Here is a 15,317-nt window from a genome sequence, read left to right on the forward strand (position 1 = left end):
TTTATTTTAATCAGATCTATGTGTAGCTGCCTTATACTTTCCTCTTAAGTTACCGAGTCATTTCTGAAGCTTGTACTGCTTTTTGCTGAACAGCTGCAGTATATTTCCCAGTCAGAGTTTCTTTGTCATATTTTGTAGCATTTTTTCCTTCAGGTCCTCTGTTTCTTTTTTCCTGGCATTCAGGCACTGCACTAGTCCGTTACTAAAATTTACCCAGAAATTTAGGTCCACGGTCTTTCTCTAAGTTTCTGTTTTCACACAGAGAGGTAGAATTAAGCTGTTTACTCAATGTGCAGCCATCTTGGAAGTCTGATGCACCAAGGTTCTTCACCTAGAAGTATGTAGGTCCATCCTCCAGGGGAAAAATCAAGGTAGTTCTTGGTCATTCAGTCCACCACTGTAAACCAATGTCTGGACCAATACAGTCGTAAGAATACTATGCTGCGCTGGTCCTTGTACACTTCACCACTTGTAGGATTAGTAGTATGTGAGGAAGCATATAGGGATCACACTGTCAGAGGAAAGAAAAAGCATCTCTTAAGTCCCAAGGAGCTTTGTACAGTAGGCCAGAAGCTAATGAGTCATCAAGAAGACAAAGTCTAGCTGTGGTAGACATCATTAGGTTATTAGAGCGGGGGGGGGGGGTTCATTCATTCCTGTCTGTTAGCATTCTTCTCAAGCTGTCCATGGTGCTATTGCACTGAGATGGTATACACACCGTTCTAAAGTCTATGGTGGCCTAAACTGCTAACCTACCACTTCCACTGGCAATCTACACAATGGGTGATCTCACACTCCCTAATTTGTATATCACATAACTATGGGATTATCCTTGTTGAATTGGAGAAGTCATGGTTTTCACTGTTTTCTGAAGTCTTCAGGGCTTATAAAACTACTATTACATTCTTCAGGTTGATGAAGAGTTTATTTTGTGAGGGTCAGCAGGACACCTAAATCAAATCAGACCTACTTGCTCAGTGAATGTCCCAGGCAAAGTCCAAAGCTCTGATTGCCAATAAATGTATTGCCAGTTTTGTCAGGAAGACTTCCAAACCTGATACTCCCATAATATGAACTTCTCCTGGATGCAAGGCAGAATAGGGAGCATAATCTCCAGCGGCTGCTTATGTTGGTTCCAGAGCTATTTTAGGAACCAATGATTTTCCTTATTTGTATCCTGGTTAGGCAAATCATGAGCATTACTTATGCCATGTACCTCAACATCTACAGGAAAGTCCCAGGTTGTCATGAGGTACCTATCTGTCCCTGAAAAAAAGGCCTCTAGGGAAAGTGGCTTATCTTCCAGGAGACGGACTCTGCACTGTGTGCTCAGTGTAGCCCCAAAAAGTTATATTTTCCCTGTTTGGGGAAGACTTGGGAAAGGTGGTCAAGAGCCCAAGGAGCTCAGCACAGTCTACAGTAATTTTTAGACTGCCCAGAGCCTTAAGATTCTTGCTGTTTTTGGGCCTAAAGGAGGCAGACATCCACATGTGGATAAATGTGGACCTCTTCTTTCCCAAGAATGCCACTAGTAGTGTCAGACACATTGTAAGCACTGTCGACACAAAAAAAATTCCAAAAGGACATAAGTAAAATAGTAGTACCATGGTACACCCATGAACCTCAGAAACTTTCTGTGACACCTGTAGAAAGGGATGTTTAAGTTCACTTCTTTCAGTTCCAATGTGACTAGAAAGGGTCCAAGCAGAAGCAACTGGAGTAATGTCTACAACGTAATCATTCAGAATCTAGACATTTTCCAGAAAAAAAAGCAGAACTCTGAGAGGTTCAGAACTGACCTCCCAAATCCATCCTCGTTTGATACTAGAAAGAGGCAGGATTAAAAACCTAACCAGTCTTAATTTTGGGTCCTCTTCTATTGCCCTAGATCTAGCAGCTGCTGGAGAATGGGGAAAGCAACTTGCAGATGCTCTTCTGAGAGTAAAGGCATTCCCATAAAAGGAGAGAGGAAGGGTCTCTCAAACTATTTGGTATCGCTATCTGTTATGATGCTCAACTCTAGGCTGTCAGAAGCCATCTTCAGCCAGGCCTCCTTAAAGTAGTTCACTTTTTAGTTATTAGCATTTGTTTAAAGAGAAATTCTTATAGGCTACTGCCCAGTTTCAATGGAGGCCCAGGGAGAAAAACTCCAAAACAGTTAACAATAACATTAAAATGAAACTTACTTGACATATTGAAGAATAATAATGATAAATTTACAATGAAAAAACAGATAACCAATATCATACAGTCCTACAGTAAATACCATGTAAGATATTTTACATGATATATTGAAGATAAAACAATATTAAAAGAGAATACAATAAATGCAGTCACACTAATATACTATAGAAAGGAGATGTACATTAGAAAGTGACGGATGTTTTACATTCTTGTGAAGGTTAAAAAAACTTCTCATAAGACAAGTGAAGTGAGTATGTATAGAGTATGCGTAGAGGGTGTAGGGAAATGTAAGTGTGTTTAAGGAGAAGACTGAGTGGTTAGGAAAGAAAAGAGTAGATAGAAATAATCAAGCCAAGTAGCTGGAGTTGTAAGTTTTACTTTTTCTAGAGTGTTAGAACAACCATGGTGGGACATCTCCAAGTTGAGCCTGCTGGGGAGTTTAAGAGGGGTACAGGGAATGAAGGAGAGTCTAAGGGAGCTACAAAGCTCTAAGAGTCTGTCCAGTCAAGGCTGACGTTCACCTACATCTTTTTCTCATTAAGCATACTTGTGCAACAGTACTCCTGCAATGAACATTTACTATTGCTGGTGTTCCCATTCCCCTAATTGTGATAGCCCTGTCTGGTTTACCCTTCAGACCTGGGGCTGCCATTCTCCAACTGGGGAGAATGTGTTCTGTTTTGGTTAGCAAGGCTAGCAGGTGAAGGAGTCTGCTTTGTCAACTGCTGGCCCCCATAAATTTCTGCAACTTGTCGTTAAACCTTAGTCATTATCTCCACACTATGTTCCTTCAACTTTGGCTTGAAGTGTTTAAACCCAAACACTGAACAGTGTTAAAAGCACAAGCAATAACACAAGTATAGCAGCACTAAAATAAAATAGATAAACATAAAAGTAAAGCAAAGTAAAGAATAAAAATAAACAAATCATACATAATATACCATAAAAAACAGAAACATTAAGCAATAAAACAGAGGCCGCCAAAGAAATGTGGTTAGCAAGGGAATTACTACACCTCTGCAGTGATGCCCCACTATCTGCCCTGTCCTGGTTTGCCAGAATACAGATGCTCTGTCACCCACACCAGTCTTCACTGTGAGCCATGACACCAGAACTGCCCCAGCAATCCCCTATAGTCTCACCCCTAGCAATTACAAGCAGACAAACTTCTCTTCATCCAGCTCTCACCTCAGTCAGCTCATCCAACACCCAAGCTGCTAAATAGGTCACAGTCAGAGCTTTCCTTTCTCAGTAGTCATGGAGTGGTCTAGCTTGTTTAATGCACCAGAATTTTTTTTGTAACAGGTCAAACAGTGAAAATAATTTGCCATGCCAGTCTTTACTAACCTTGCAGACCTTCCAAGGGTTTGGGATATCTAACATGTTCCTCTGTTCCATGGCCCAGTCTTTGGTTATCTCCTTTGCCCCAGGTATAAACTTGGCCATCTTTGGTTACAGCTACTGAAAACTGGCTTCCACAACGCACTTTGACAATATCCAGATCCTGAAGTTTCTCAATCAGCTTTGGAGTTTTACAGCCATCACTGCCACCTCTTCCTAATTTTCCATAATCACCATCTCCCCAGGACCATACCTGACCTAAAAAAAAAAAAATGAAATAAACAAATTAATACATTTAGCATATTGACTGATACCTCATTTAACTTCATACTAAGAGTAAACAACCAAAGTTCAAGAACAAATAAAAGTCAAAGAAGCATAAAATAAAACAGGAAAGAATAGTTGTGTAAAATCTTACCATAACCATAGATGTCCTTCTCTTCCATGTTGCAGTAATCTAGGTGTGGGGTTTCCTGCCCTCAGGCGACGCGTACGTCTGCTTCTATACAAAAGCTTCAGCTTGGCTGCTGTAGTGTGCGTGGGACATCACACGTAGGGCCATAAACCAAGGAGCCTTAAATGTGACGTCTGCAAGCACAATTCTTAGAACTTGAAGTGAAGGCTAGTAGGCACAGAATAAGGCCCAGCAGGAGGTGTGCAAGTTTTTTACAGGTGTGTGACTTGGAGACCTACTGAAATGTAGGTAGTACAGGATGGTATAAGACCTGGGGGGACTGGTGGGCATGAAGGAATACAGCAACATGGAAGAGAAGAACATCTATGGTTATGGAAAGATTTTACACAACTACTCTATGTCCTCCTATTCCTACGTTGCAGTATTCTAGGTGTGAGAGTGTACCACAGATTAAGTGGATGAGAGGGTGGTGGTAGATGCAGAGGGTTTTACAAGACCCTGCAGGATTGCCCGGGAGAATCCTGTCCTAGCTCTGGAAACTTGGTCCAATTTGTAATGCTTGGTAAAGGTGTGGATAGTGGCCTAGGTGGCTGCTTCCAAAATGGATGCTGTGTCTAGGGCTTTCATGAAAGCCCTTGAGGTGGCCACAGCTCTAGTGGAATGGGTCTCGATTCCCCTTGGGGTTTCCTTTCCGTGGTGAGAGTAGCAGAAGTAAACAGCTTTCCTGATCCAGCATGCAACGGTTTGCTTGGAGACTGCCTTGCCCAGGGCTCTGGGGTGGAAGGAGACAAGGAGCTGGTTAGTCTTTCTGATGGTCTTGGTCTTGTCCAGGTAGAATCTAAGTTGTATGTGCACATCAAGGGAGTGCAGTATCCTCTCCCCTTCGTTAGTGGGTAAGGGAAAAAAGGTGGGCAGATGAATGGATTGGTTAAGAGATCATTGCCCACTTTAGGCATAAAGGAGGGGTTGGTTCGCAAGGACACCCTGTCTTTGTGAAAGACGGTGTAGGTGGGACAGGCCATTAGACCCTGCAGTTTTGACACTCTTCTGGCAAGTGATAGCCACCAGAAGGACCGTCTTCCATGTACACATTTGTAAGGAGGAAGGTGTAGTTAAGGTCCCAAGGCGGAGGGATAGGTTTCCTAAGTTGTCTCATGTGCAAGACCGCTTTAAGGAAGAGCTTTACGTCAAGCCTGGCCAGCAAGGGGGTTCCAGGGTATGCAGGCTGATATGGCCGAGAGGTGTACTTTTACAGAAGAAAAAGAAAGGTCACCACTTTTTATCAACTGACACAAGTAGTTTAGAACCAGGGGAACCTCGGCGGAGCTGGGGTCCCTTCCCTTTTGCAGACACCATTTTGCAAATCTTTCCCATTTAGCCAGGTAAGATTTTCTGGTGGTAGGTTTTCTTGCCACTCACAGGACTGAAAGCACATCCTCTGAGTAGTGGTGTCTGAAAGGAATCAAAAGTTAATTACCTACAGAGTCAGAGACAACATCTGTACCTGTGAGTGTAGGAGAGTTTCATTGTCTTGTGACAGTAGGTCCACCTTGTAGGGTAACAAAGTGATTGCCCTTGGCTAGTTTGTGAAGTAAGGGGAACCAGTGCTGCCTTGGCTAGTAGGGAGTCACTAACAAGATTTTTGGTTTGCCCTTCTGAATTTTCAGGACGACTTTCTGAATCAGTGGGAATGGGGGGGGGGGTAAAGGAACTGCCCCTCCCAAGAGATGCTGAAAGCATCCACTCCCCATGCTAGAGGGGAATGGGTTTTTGAGCAGAAGTTCTGCAGGTGCCTGTTCTGGGGGGAGGCAAACAGGTCTATTTGTGGAGCACCCCACCGGTGGACTATGTCTAAGAAGACCTCCCTGTTCAGCATCCATTCGTGTTGAGGCAAGGAGGTCCTGCTCAAGAGCTCTGCTTGGTGGTTGTCCTGTGAGGGGATGTAGACAGCCTGCAGGACTCAGTTGTGCTGGGAGGCTACGTCCCATAGCAGGGATAGACTGCACAGTTGATAGGCATTTGTTCCTCCCTGCTTATTGAGGTACCACATCACCATGGTGTTGTCGGTGACAATCTGGAACACTCCTGGAACCAGAAGGGGGTGAAGGTCTGTAGAGCTAAGAAAACTATTTTCATTTCCCTGATATTAATGTGTTTGGCCTGAAGAGAGGGATGCCATTTTTCCTGAATCTTGTAAGAGGCCAGAATTGCTCACCAACCTGAATGAGGCATCTGTATACATAACTTGGGTTGGGGGGGCTGTAGTGGGAGCCCTGGGTTCAATTTTGCTTGCTAGATCCACCAGTTGTTTTCTGTTTTCAGATAGGGAAGGAAGGGGATGGGCTGCTCTAGGGGATGTAGGTGCTGGGACCAGGTGTTCTTCAGGAACCACTGCAGCTTGTGCATGTGCATTCTTGCCAGAGGCAGCATGGGGATGGTTGCTGCCATCAAACCCAGGAGCCGAAGAAAATGCCTTGCCATCACCTTTCGGGATAGTAGAGCTTTGTGGAAGTGGCAGTTAAGGACAGAACCTTGTCCTGAGGAATCTGCAGCTGAGGAAAATCTTGTCCTGGTTTGGTATCAGAGAGGATTTGGGGAGGTTGATGGTTCACAGATTCATAGATTAGTACTAGGCTAACTACCCTTGTGGGCCATTTCAAGCCTAGCCAATTAGGCCCCATGTGAGAATCAAACCCTGCAGCTTGTGTTCGTAAGGTAAACACCTTAACCATTATGCCATCCTCCCACTGGTGAATCCTAGGTTCTGCAGAAGGGACATAGTGAAATGTAGATGTTTTAATAGAGCATCCCTGGACTCTGCCAGAATCAGGATGTCGTCCAGATAAGGGTAAATCTGTATCCCTTGAGTTCTGCAGAAGGCAATGGCTGGGACTAGGCACTTTGTAAAGAGCCTGGGGGCCGTGGATAAATTTAAGGGCAAGGCAGTAAATTGGAAATGAGAGGAAGGGCCAGCGAAACGCAGGAATTGTCTGTGGGAACTCCTGATGGGTATGTGAAGGTAGGGTTCCTTTATGTCTAGGGTGACCATGAAGGCCTTGGCTGGAACGAGAGGCAGCAAGGTGGGGAAAGAGAGCATTTTGAAGGAGGGTACCTGAAGATGTAGATTTAGAAGGGACAGATCTAAGATGGGTCTCCGGGGGGCAATCTTTTTTGGGGACCAGGAAGAGACTGGAGTAAAACCCTTTTCCTTCTTGTCCTGGAGGAACAGGCTCTATGGTGCCTAGCTGTAGAAGATCTGTCAGAACCTGAGTCATGAGATGGGCCTGGCTTTTGGGGTGGGAAGGGATGCCTCTTCTTGGTGGCTTCTCTTTCTAGGATAGGAAGTACCCTTTTTGGATAATGTTTAAGGCCTACTGATCTGAAGTGATGGATTGCCAAAGGGGGAGACCGTGGGAAAGGCGGGCTGAGAGGAGGAGGTGGGCAATGCAGTCATGCATTACTGGGGCCTCCTCTGTTCTGAAAGGGCTATCTGGGTTGCTGGGGTGGAGCAGAGGATCTGGAGTTAGTAGATCTTCTGGCCTCTCTCCTGGACCTGGAAGAGGAGGGCTGTGGAGTGGGTCTTACAAAAGGAGGCTTTAGCAGGGTAGTTCCTATAATACTTGGGTATGGGCGACACCAGCAGGTGTTTAATGCCCTGGAGTTCTTTGCTTTTTTCCTGCAGATTTTTAAAAAGGTCAGCAGATTGTTATCCGAACAGCACATTGCGGTCCAGAGGGGCGTCCAGGATTTTAGCCTTGAAGTCCTCGGGGAGCTTCTGGAGCTTTGGCCATTAGTACCTCCTGAGGGCTGAAGCAGATGCTGCAGACCTGGCAGATGTTTCTGCAACATCGTAGCTGCACCTTATGGAGTGCCTGGCTACCTGTTGGGCCAAGGAAAGTTTGGATGAGATGTCGGTCTTGCTAGGACTATCAGGCAAGGAAGCCAGCATGGAGGAGGCTTGAGAAACCAAGTCTAATGCATACTTGGTCATGTGGGTCTGATAATTTATGGCTCTGAAAGCCAAAGTAGAAGTGTACACCTTCTTCCCCATCCTATCCATGTACTTACTGTCTTTGTCAGTGGGTAGTAGGGAGGCAGAGGGCAGCAGTCTAGATTGCTTATCTGCCGTGGTGGCAATACCAGCTGGGTCTGCCAAGCATGGCTTAACTAAGAATTTGTGGTCCTCTGGTACTTTATAGAAGCAGTCAGGATGCTTGGGGTCTGGAGACTGGGAGTCAGGAGCCTTAGAGGCTGCATTGAAGGCATCCAAGTAAGCAGGCAGAACAGGAGGAAAGTACAGTTTTGTACCTACCATAAATGTAGATGTTAGAGTGTATACCCTGCTGCAGTCATCACACTTGGGTTATCCTGCCGTCAGGCGGTCCTGCAGTCGGCTCGAATTCCAAAGTCTTGGTCCGGCGTCGGCTGCTGTCATTTCTTCCCTGACGTCAGTGCGCCAGGGGTATAAGAGAGGCATCTGATGCCATTTTCTTCAGTTTTTCTTGCCCCAGATATCAGGTGCCCCCCCCCCACACCCAAATGGTGGTCAGTAGATAGTACCAATAAAAAGGAGGTTAGCATAAACAAAATATCCCTCCAGCTATAAGCAAATACACCACAAAGGTTGTAACAGATTTTAAGGTATTGAAAGGTTTTAGTTAGGTCAGAGGGGATGGAGGGAGGGTAACCTGGACTGCAGCAGGGTATACACTCTAACATCTACATTTATGGTAGGTACAAAACTGCACTATGTTCATCGTGTTACCCTGCTGCAGTCATCACACTTGGGTAGAATCCCAAAGCTAAGGATGGGAGGTGGAGTCAAACAGGGTTAGAGGAGGCTAGAAGGCCCTGCAAAACTGCAGTGGCGAAGACAGCTCTAGTCTTGGAGTAAAGTGGTAAGTGGTAATGTTTGGTGAAGGTGTGTACTGAACTCCAAGTTGCAGCTTCCAGAATATCCTTGGTTAGCACCCCCCTGAGAAAGGCTGCAGATGTAGCTGCTGCCCTGGTAGAATGGGGCCTTATGCTAGCAGGAACTGTTTTTTTGGGTGTAGCAAAAACGTATGCAATGTCATATCCATTTGGAAATGGTCTGTTTTGAGATAGCCTTTCCTTGTGATGCTGAAGCATAGGATACAAAAAGCTGGTCAGATTTTCTGAAAACCTTAGTTTTATCCAAGTAGTAACGTAGCTGCCTGTGAATGTCCAAGGAATGCAGGAGTCTTTCTCCTTTGTTCTGTGGATTTGGAAAGAAGGTGGGTAAATGGATGGTTTGATTTAGAGCCACACTGGATACCACCTTAGGCATAAAGGAGGGGTTAGTTCGTAGAGAAACTCTGTCTTGATGAAAAATGAGGAAAGGCTCTACTGCCATTAGTGCCTGAAGCTCTGAAACTCTTCTCGCTGAAGTAATTGCCAGCAGCAGGGCAGTCTTCCATGATATAAACTTTAAGTCAGCTGAGAAAGCTGGCTCAAAAGGAGGTAGCGTAAGTTTATCCAGAACAAAGTTGAGGTCCCAAGTAGGTGTTGGTGCTCTCCTGGGAGGCCGAATGTTTTTGGCCCCTCTGAGAAACTGCCTTAGGAGTGGATGTGAAAATAAGGGAGGATCCGTGTTGTAGTGAGCTGAAATAGCTGAGGCGTGGATTTTAATAGATTTTAATAGATGAAAAAGAAAGCCGTTTGTGTAACATCTCAGTTAAATATTGCAGAATCTGAGGTAAGTCAGGCTGAAGGGTATTTTGGCTTTAGCTTGGTTCCAGGCGCAAAACCTTTCCCATTTGTCTGAGTAGGCTTTCCTGGTGCTGGGCCTCCTGGCCTCCAGAATAACATCCATAACAGCTTGTGAGAGAGGAGCTGGCTGGTTGCTTAGGTGATTTGCCATGCAGCCAAGTTTAAGGTTTTGAGCTGGCTGTGTAGAATCTGATTGTCTTGCGGTGTGAGCAGATGAGTAATTTGTGGTAGAATCCATGGTGGACCCTGGGCCATATTCCTTAACAGTGGGTACCAGTGCTGGCGTGGCCAGTCTGGGGCAATGAGCATCATTCGGGGTCTCTCCATCCTGACTTTCAGCAACACCTTTGTGAGAAGGGGTAAAGGAATATACTGTCAGCATTTTCCAACTGAATGAGAGTGCGTCCACTTTCCAAGCTTGATGGTGAAAAGTCCTTGTGCAAAATTTTGTTAGCTGATAGTTTTGGGGGCTGGCAAACAGGTCTATGTCTGGGAGCTCCCATTTTTGAGTTATCATTGCAAATACTTGTGGATCCAGTTTCCACTCGTGGGGATCCATGATGTTTCTGCTTAGGTAGTCTGCCAATGTGTTCTTTTTTCCTGGAAGGAACTGAGCTTGTAATTGAACTTGGTAAGCCAGTGCTGTGTTCCACAAGGTCATTGCTTGCCTGCATAGAGGGTAGGAATGTGTACCCCCTTGTTTGTTTATGTACCACATTACTGTGGTGTTGTCTGTCCTTATGATAAGCTGTCCTGGATGTAAGAGGTCCTTGAAGGCTGTCAGAGCATTCTGTACAGCTAGCATTTCTTTTTGATTGATGTGCAGATCCCTTTGATCTGCAGTCCATATGCCTTGAACGCACCGCCCTGCCATGTGTGCCCCCCAGGCATAGTCTGATGCATCTGTTGTCATAGTTTGCCTGGCTGGGGGTTAGGTGAAAGGCTGAACCTTGTTGAGGTGACATGCCTGTGACCACCATAGAAACTCCTGCTGAAGGCAGGGAATGAGAGGTATCATTGTTTCCAAGCTGTGGCTGTGTTGAGTCCATACGCTTTTTAGGTACCATTGTAATTTTCTCATATGCAGTTTTACAAATGGTATTAGTAGTATGCAAGATGCCATGAAGCCCAAGGCCTGCAGAATTTTTCTTGCAGGGAGGTGGGTCTTTGTTGCCATTGTTCTGAAGTATTGAGTTAATTGTAGTTGTTTGTCTGGCATCAGATAAGCCATCTGGGCCGTTGTATTCAAGCTGGCACCCAGGAATGTCATATTTTGTGAGGGCACTAGCTTTGATTTCTTTTCGTTTACTGTGCACCCTAGGCAACTTAGAAGGCGTTTTACAAAAGCCAGGTGTTGTAAGAGAATGTCCTTGCTTTCTGCTTGGATGAGGCAGTCGTCCAGGTATGGGTATATTTTAATTCCTCTTTGTCTGCAGTATGCAATTACTGGTGCCAGGCATTTTGTGAAGACCCTGGGCGCAGTAGATATGCCAAAGTGCAGTGCAGAGAATTGGTAATGGGTTGAACCTGCAATGAAACGGAGGTATCTTCTGCAATTTTGTCTGATAGGGACATGCAGGTATGCCTCCTTGAGGTCCAACGTTACTAGCCAAGCTTTCTTGCCCAACATGGGAAGAAGCTGCTGTAGTGTTAGCATCTTGAATTTGGGTACTTGCAAGAAGGTGTTTAAAAGTGAAAGGTCCAGAATGGGTCTCCAAGCATTGTCCTTTCTGGCGACTAGAAAGAGTCTTGAGTAAAATCCTTGGCCTTGCTCCTGTGTAGGTACCAGATGAATGGCTCTCATGTCCATGAGAGCTGTAATTTGTTTTTGTGCCTCTGCCCATTGATTTTGTGGCAGGTTTGGCATTCCTTTTATCCTTGGCAAGGTGTGGAAATGGAATCTGTATCCTTGTGAGATAATGTCTAGGACCCATTTGTCCTTTGTGACGATGCGCCAGTTGTCTGCAAAAAGTGCTAATTTTCCTCCCAAGGGAGCTGCCAAGAGAGTTTTGCTTGGCAGTTTGAGGTTTAAGTCATTGTGTTTGCCTTCTAGTAGTTTGGGACCTGTCTTCTCCTCCCTTCTGTGTTGCAGTGCCCCATTGGCGAGGTTTGTAAGGCATTTGTGCTTGTCCTCTGCCCCTTGGTCACCTGTATTTACCCCTCTGTGGTCTGTCATAAGCTGGAAAGGACCAATTTTTTGTTGGCCAATTTCTGCTGAAGAGTGGGGGCTGTACCTGTAAAGAAATCTTTGACCGTCTGCATAGATTTTGCCTTATCCTCCATTTTCTATAAAACCTCCTCTGCTTTAACCCCAAATAAGACATCCTGCTGTAAGTGTGCATCTAGTAACTTTGCGTTAACATGATCAGGCAGAGATTGTTCCTTTAACCAAGCATGCCTACGTATAACAGAACCAGTAACAGCTGCTCTAGAGGAAGCTTCCAAGGCATCAAAACCACATTGTAAGGTATGTTTGCCCACCTGTTCAGCTGCATGCAACAGATCCTGCATTTCCTTGAATTCAGACTGTTGAGGGTGCATGTCCATCTTTTGTTTTACTTGAGACATTAGGAATTGCTGGTATTTAAGCATGTGAAATTGACATAGCTAGAGTAGATGAGGTGTAAACCTTCTTCCCCCACCTATCTAGTGCTCCGGATTCCCTTTCAGAGGGTACTGGATTTTTAGCCATAGAAGCCTTAGCCCCTTTGGGACCCTGGGAGATTGTCTCTGGATCAGGAACAGGGCTTTTGTATAGGAATTTGTGTAAGTCAGGCACTCTATAGTATCTATCTGGTTTGGCTGGAGCAGGAGGCAGAGAATCTGGATTTAGACTAGATTCTAAGAAAACATCATCCACAATGTCTAAAACTGGGGGGAATAGCACGTGGTTTGTGCTGGGGGAGTAAAAGAAACTCTCGGAGCCTTTTCTTTGAGTCAGAGTAGTCCTGACCTTCCCAGTGGAAATGTTCCCTCATGGTATGTAAGGTTTCCCCAAAGGAATAATCTTCAGGGGGAGAAGCTGAGGGAATGAAGTCTTCAGCATCAGAATCTTCATAAGGGGGAAAGGAGTAATCCTGTTCCTCAGAGGAGCCTGAGGAAACAGACACTTGATCAGAGGAGGCATAATCCTCCTCTTGTCTAGGCCTTTTGTCGGGGGGGGGGGATGGGAACCCCTGATCAAAGAAATCAAATCTTCAGCCATTTTAAGCATCTGTTTTTTTTTTAGGCATGGGGCCTTGAACTGGAGACTGAAGTGTAGTCTTTTTTGATTTTAGAGGAGTCTTAAGCTTAGCATAAGATTTTATGGTGAGAGTTGTCGGTCTGAAGACACCTTCAGAAACCGAAGGCATTTCTACAACACCGGCTACTCCTTCTGCAATGTCGTCAGTAGGGCCCAAAGAAAATGGCTGCGTCGGCCTAGAACTCTCTGTTGGAGAATCCGAAGCGGTCTGGGGATCCAATTCAGTGGTAGCCAGGGGCTGCGTAGGCGCCTCACTGAAAACAGGAGAACCGGCGACCAGCCCAGCTGAGGCCTCAGAGTTTGGTTTGGATTTAGGCTGCCTGTCTTTATCTTTGCGTTTTTTATGCATGCCGGTAGTCGGCTGCTCCGACGGCATAGTGTAATTAAATTTTCTACCGCAGTGTTGTGCGAAATCAAAGCATTGCTTTATAGTTCGCTTATTGAACCTAGCACAAAACCGACAACCAGTGACATCGTGGTCTGGGCCTAGGCAAGGTATACAAAAAGAATGAAAGTCCTTATGAGGTATTTGCTTCCCACAAGAAATGCAATTGTTAACTTTTTCTGAGAACAAGAAATATTGTCAAGCGCTTTCGCCCGGGCTCTCCCAGGCTTTATCAAGACAACTATAAGTGGAAAAGTACTTCCTTTATATACATTTATATACATTCTTTCAAACATTTAAAAACATTTAAAAACCTTAGAAATAAACTAACAAGTAAATAAAAATAAAAAATGAAAAATGAAAACACATACATCAACTTTATGTCATAATTGCACTTTTAACAATCCACTTTAGCAGCATTATATGGTCCATAAATTAATTTAAGTTGTTTTATGGTATACCTTACTTGTTAAAAAAAGTTTTTTATTTATTTGTAAACCTAAGCTATTGTGTAAATATTATTAAATTTATCTGTGCTATACTAAAAAATAATTTTGTAAAACATGATTCTTAAGTGTAATAAAAAAGAAGAAACATGCTTTTAAAAGCAAACATATTTATAAAAATGTATAAAATATGTATATAAAATACTTTCTATACCAATATTGTGCTTAAATAAAAATTCCTGTTCCAAAAATTGTTCAAACCTCCTAAAAAATATATATATGTATACAAATGTATTTTAGCTTTCTGCGTATACATTCCTATATAATGCAAAGTAATGAAATGTATAACAGTACATATAACCTTATTTACAACAATTCGATGTAAAAAACCATCACTATTAAACCCTTCTTACTAAAAATGTTATGACAGTTATTTCATGCACATTATACAGTTACAAACCTACTTGTAAACCACATTTTTGTTATAATTTAGCTCTTCGCAACTTTAGGACACTATTAATGCTTATGGCATCATTAAGGCCTGGTGGTTTTGTGGCATTTAATTTTAATTGCCATAACAATTCTTTATGTTCAAGGGATGTCTCCCAGTCACCTCCTCTTACACTATCAAATGCTTGTTCCAACACCAAAAATTTTAAGCACATATTTTTGCAAGTAAGAGAATGCTTATAAAATGCATTCGATTCCTTCTTATTCTTAATTTCATATAATGCTGCTAAAGTGGATTGTTAAAAGTGCAATTATGACAAAGTTGATGTATGTGTTTTCATTTTTCATTTTTTATTTTTATTTACTTGTTAGTTTATTTCTAAGGTTTTTAAATGTTTTTAAATGTTTGAAAGAATATTAACCATTAGAATTTTTTAAGAAATATCAATTGGTTGTGTTTAATAATAAAATTTAATTAATTAATTAAGTCCAACAATACAATTAAGGAAGTAGGGGAATAGGCAAATGTATATAAAGGAAGTACTTTTCCACTTATAGTTGTCTTGATAAAGCCTGGGAGAGCCCGGGCGAAAGCGCTTGACAATATTTCTTGTTCTCAGTTTTGAAGAGCTGTTTTTATCTGTGGATATAAAGTGGAATAAAGGAGTCTTTTGAAGTACAATATCTGTTTCCAGGTCCTGTGATTGCTCTGGTCGTGAGCTGTTGTTTACATGTCCAAAAAGTAGTAAAAATGAAAGAATTACAAAAATTAAAACAGTATTAAATAATTTTGTACTTTAATAAGCCCTTCACTGAAAGACTTATTCAGCCCCAGAGCCACATCTGCATGTAAAATATAACTTGCCAATGAAGTTCCAAGAACTCTAAATAATTGTTAAATTGTTCAATAAAAGGCAGCTGATTGATTTTTCAACAACAAAAATTAAATTTGCATAAGTCAGCACAATTCATATTGCGTCTTGCTAGCGCATTATTAACGTGTACATACGCCTCTATTCTACAACCTAGTTTCCTAATTGTCTTCCCTATATAAAAACTGTTGCAATTGAGGGGCCTGGGAGTCTGGGGTTTGTGAAGCATTGTGAAAGGCATCTAGAAATG

General features: G+C 43.3%; 1 protein-coding gene across 1 annotated transcript in view; it reads right to left on the minus strand.

Annotated features, from left to right (window-relative positions):
* The window catches only part of HERC2 (HECT and RLD domain containing E3 ubiquitin protein ligase 2), a gene marked incomplete in the record, with an annotated part of 3,551,743 nt that overhangs the window by 2,855,326 nt on the left and 681,100 nt on the right, over window positions 1–15,317 (minus strand). Inside the window, 1 exon segment of the mRNA XM_044072055.1 lies at window positions 3,532–3,783. Coding sequence (XP_043927990.1) covers window positions 3,532–3,783 — 252 coding nt within the window.

Source organism: Protopterus annectens, chromosome 5.part0 (genome assembly GCF_019279795.1).
Source record: "Protopterus annectens isolate FY-2018-M chromosome 5.part0, PAN1.0, whole genome shotgun sequence".
Taxonomy (NCBI): Eukaryota; Metazoa; Chordata; order Ceratodontiformes; family Protopteridae; genus Protopterus; species Protopterus annectens.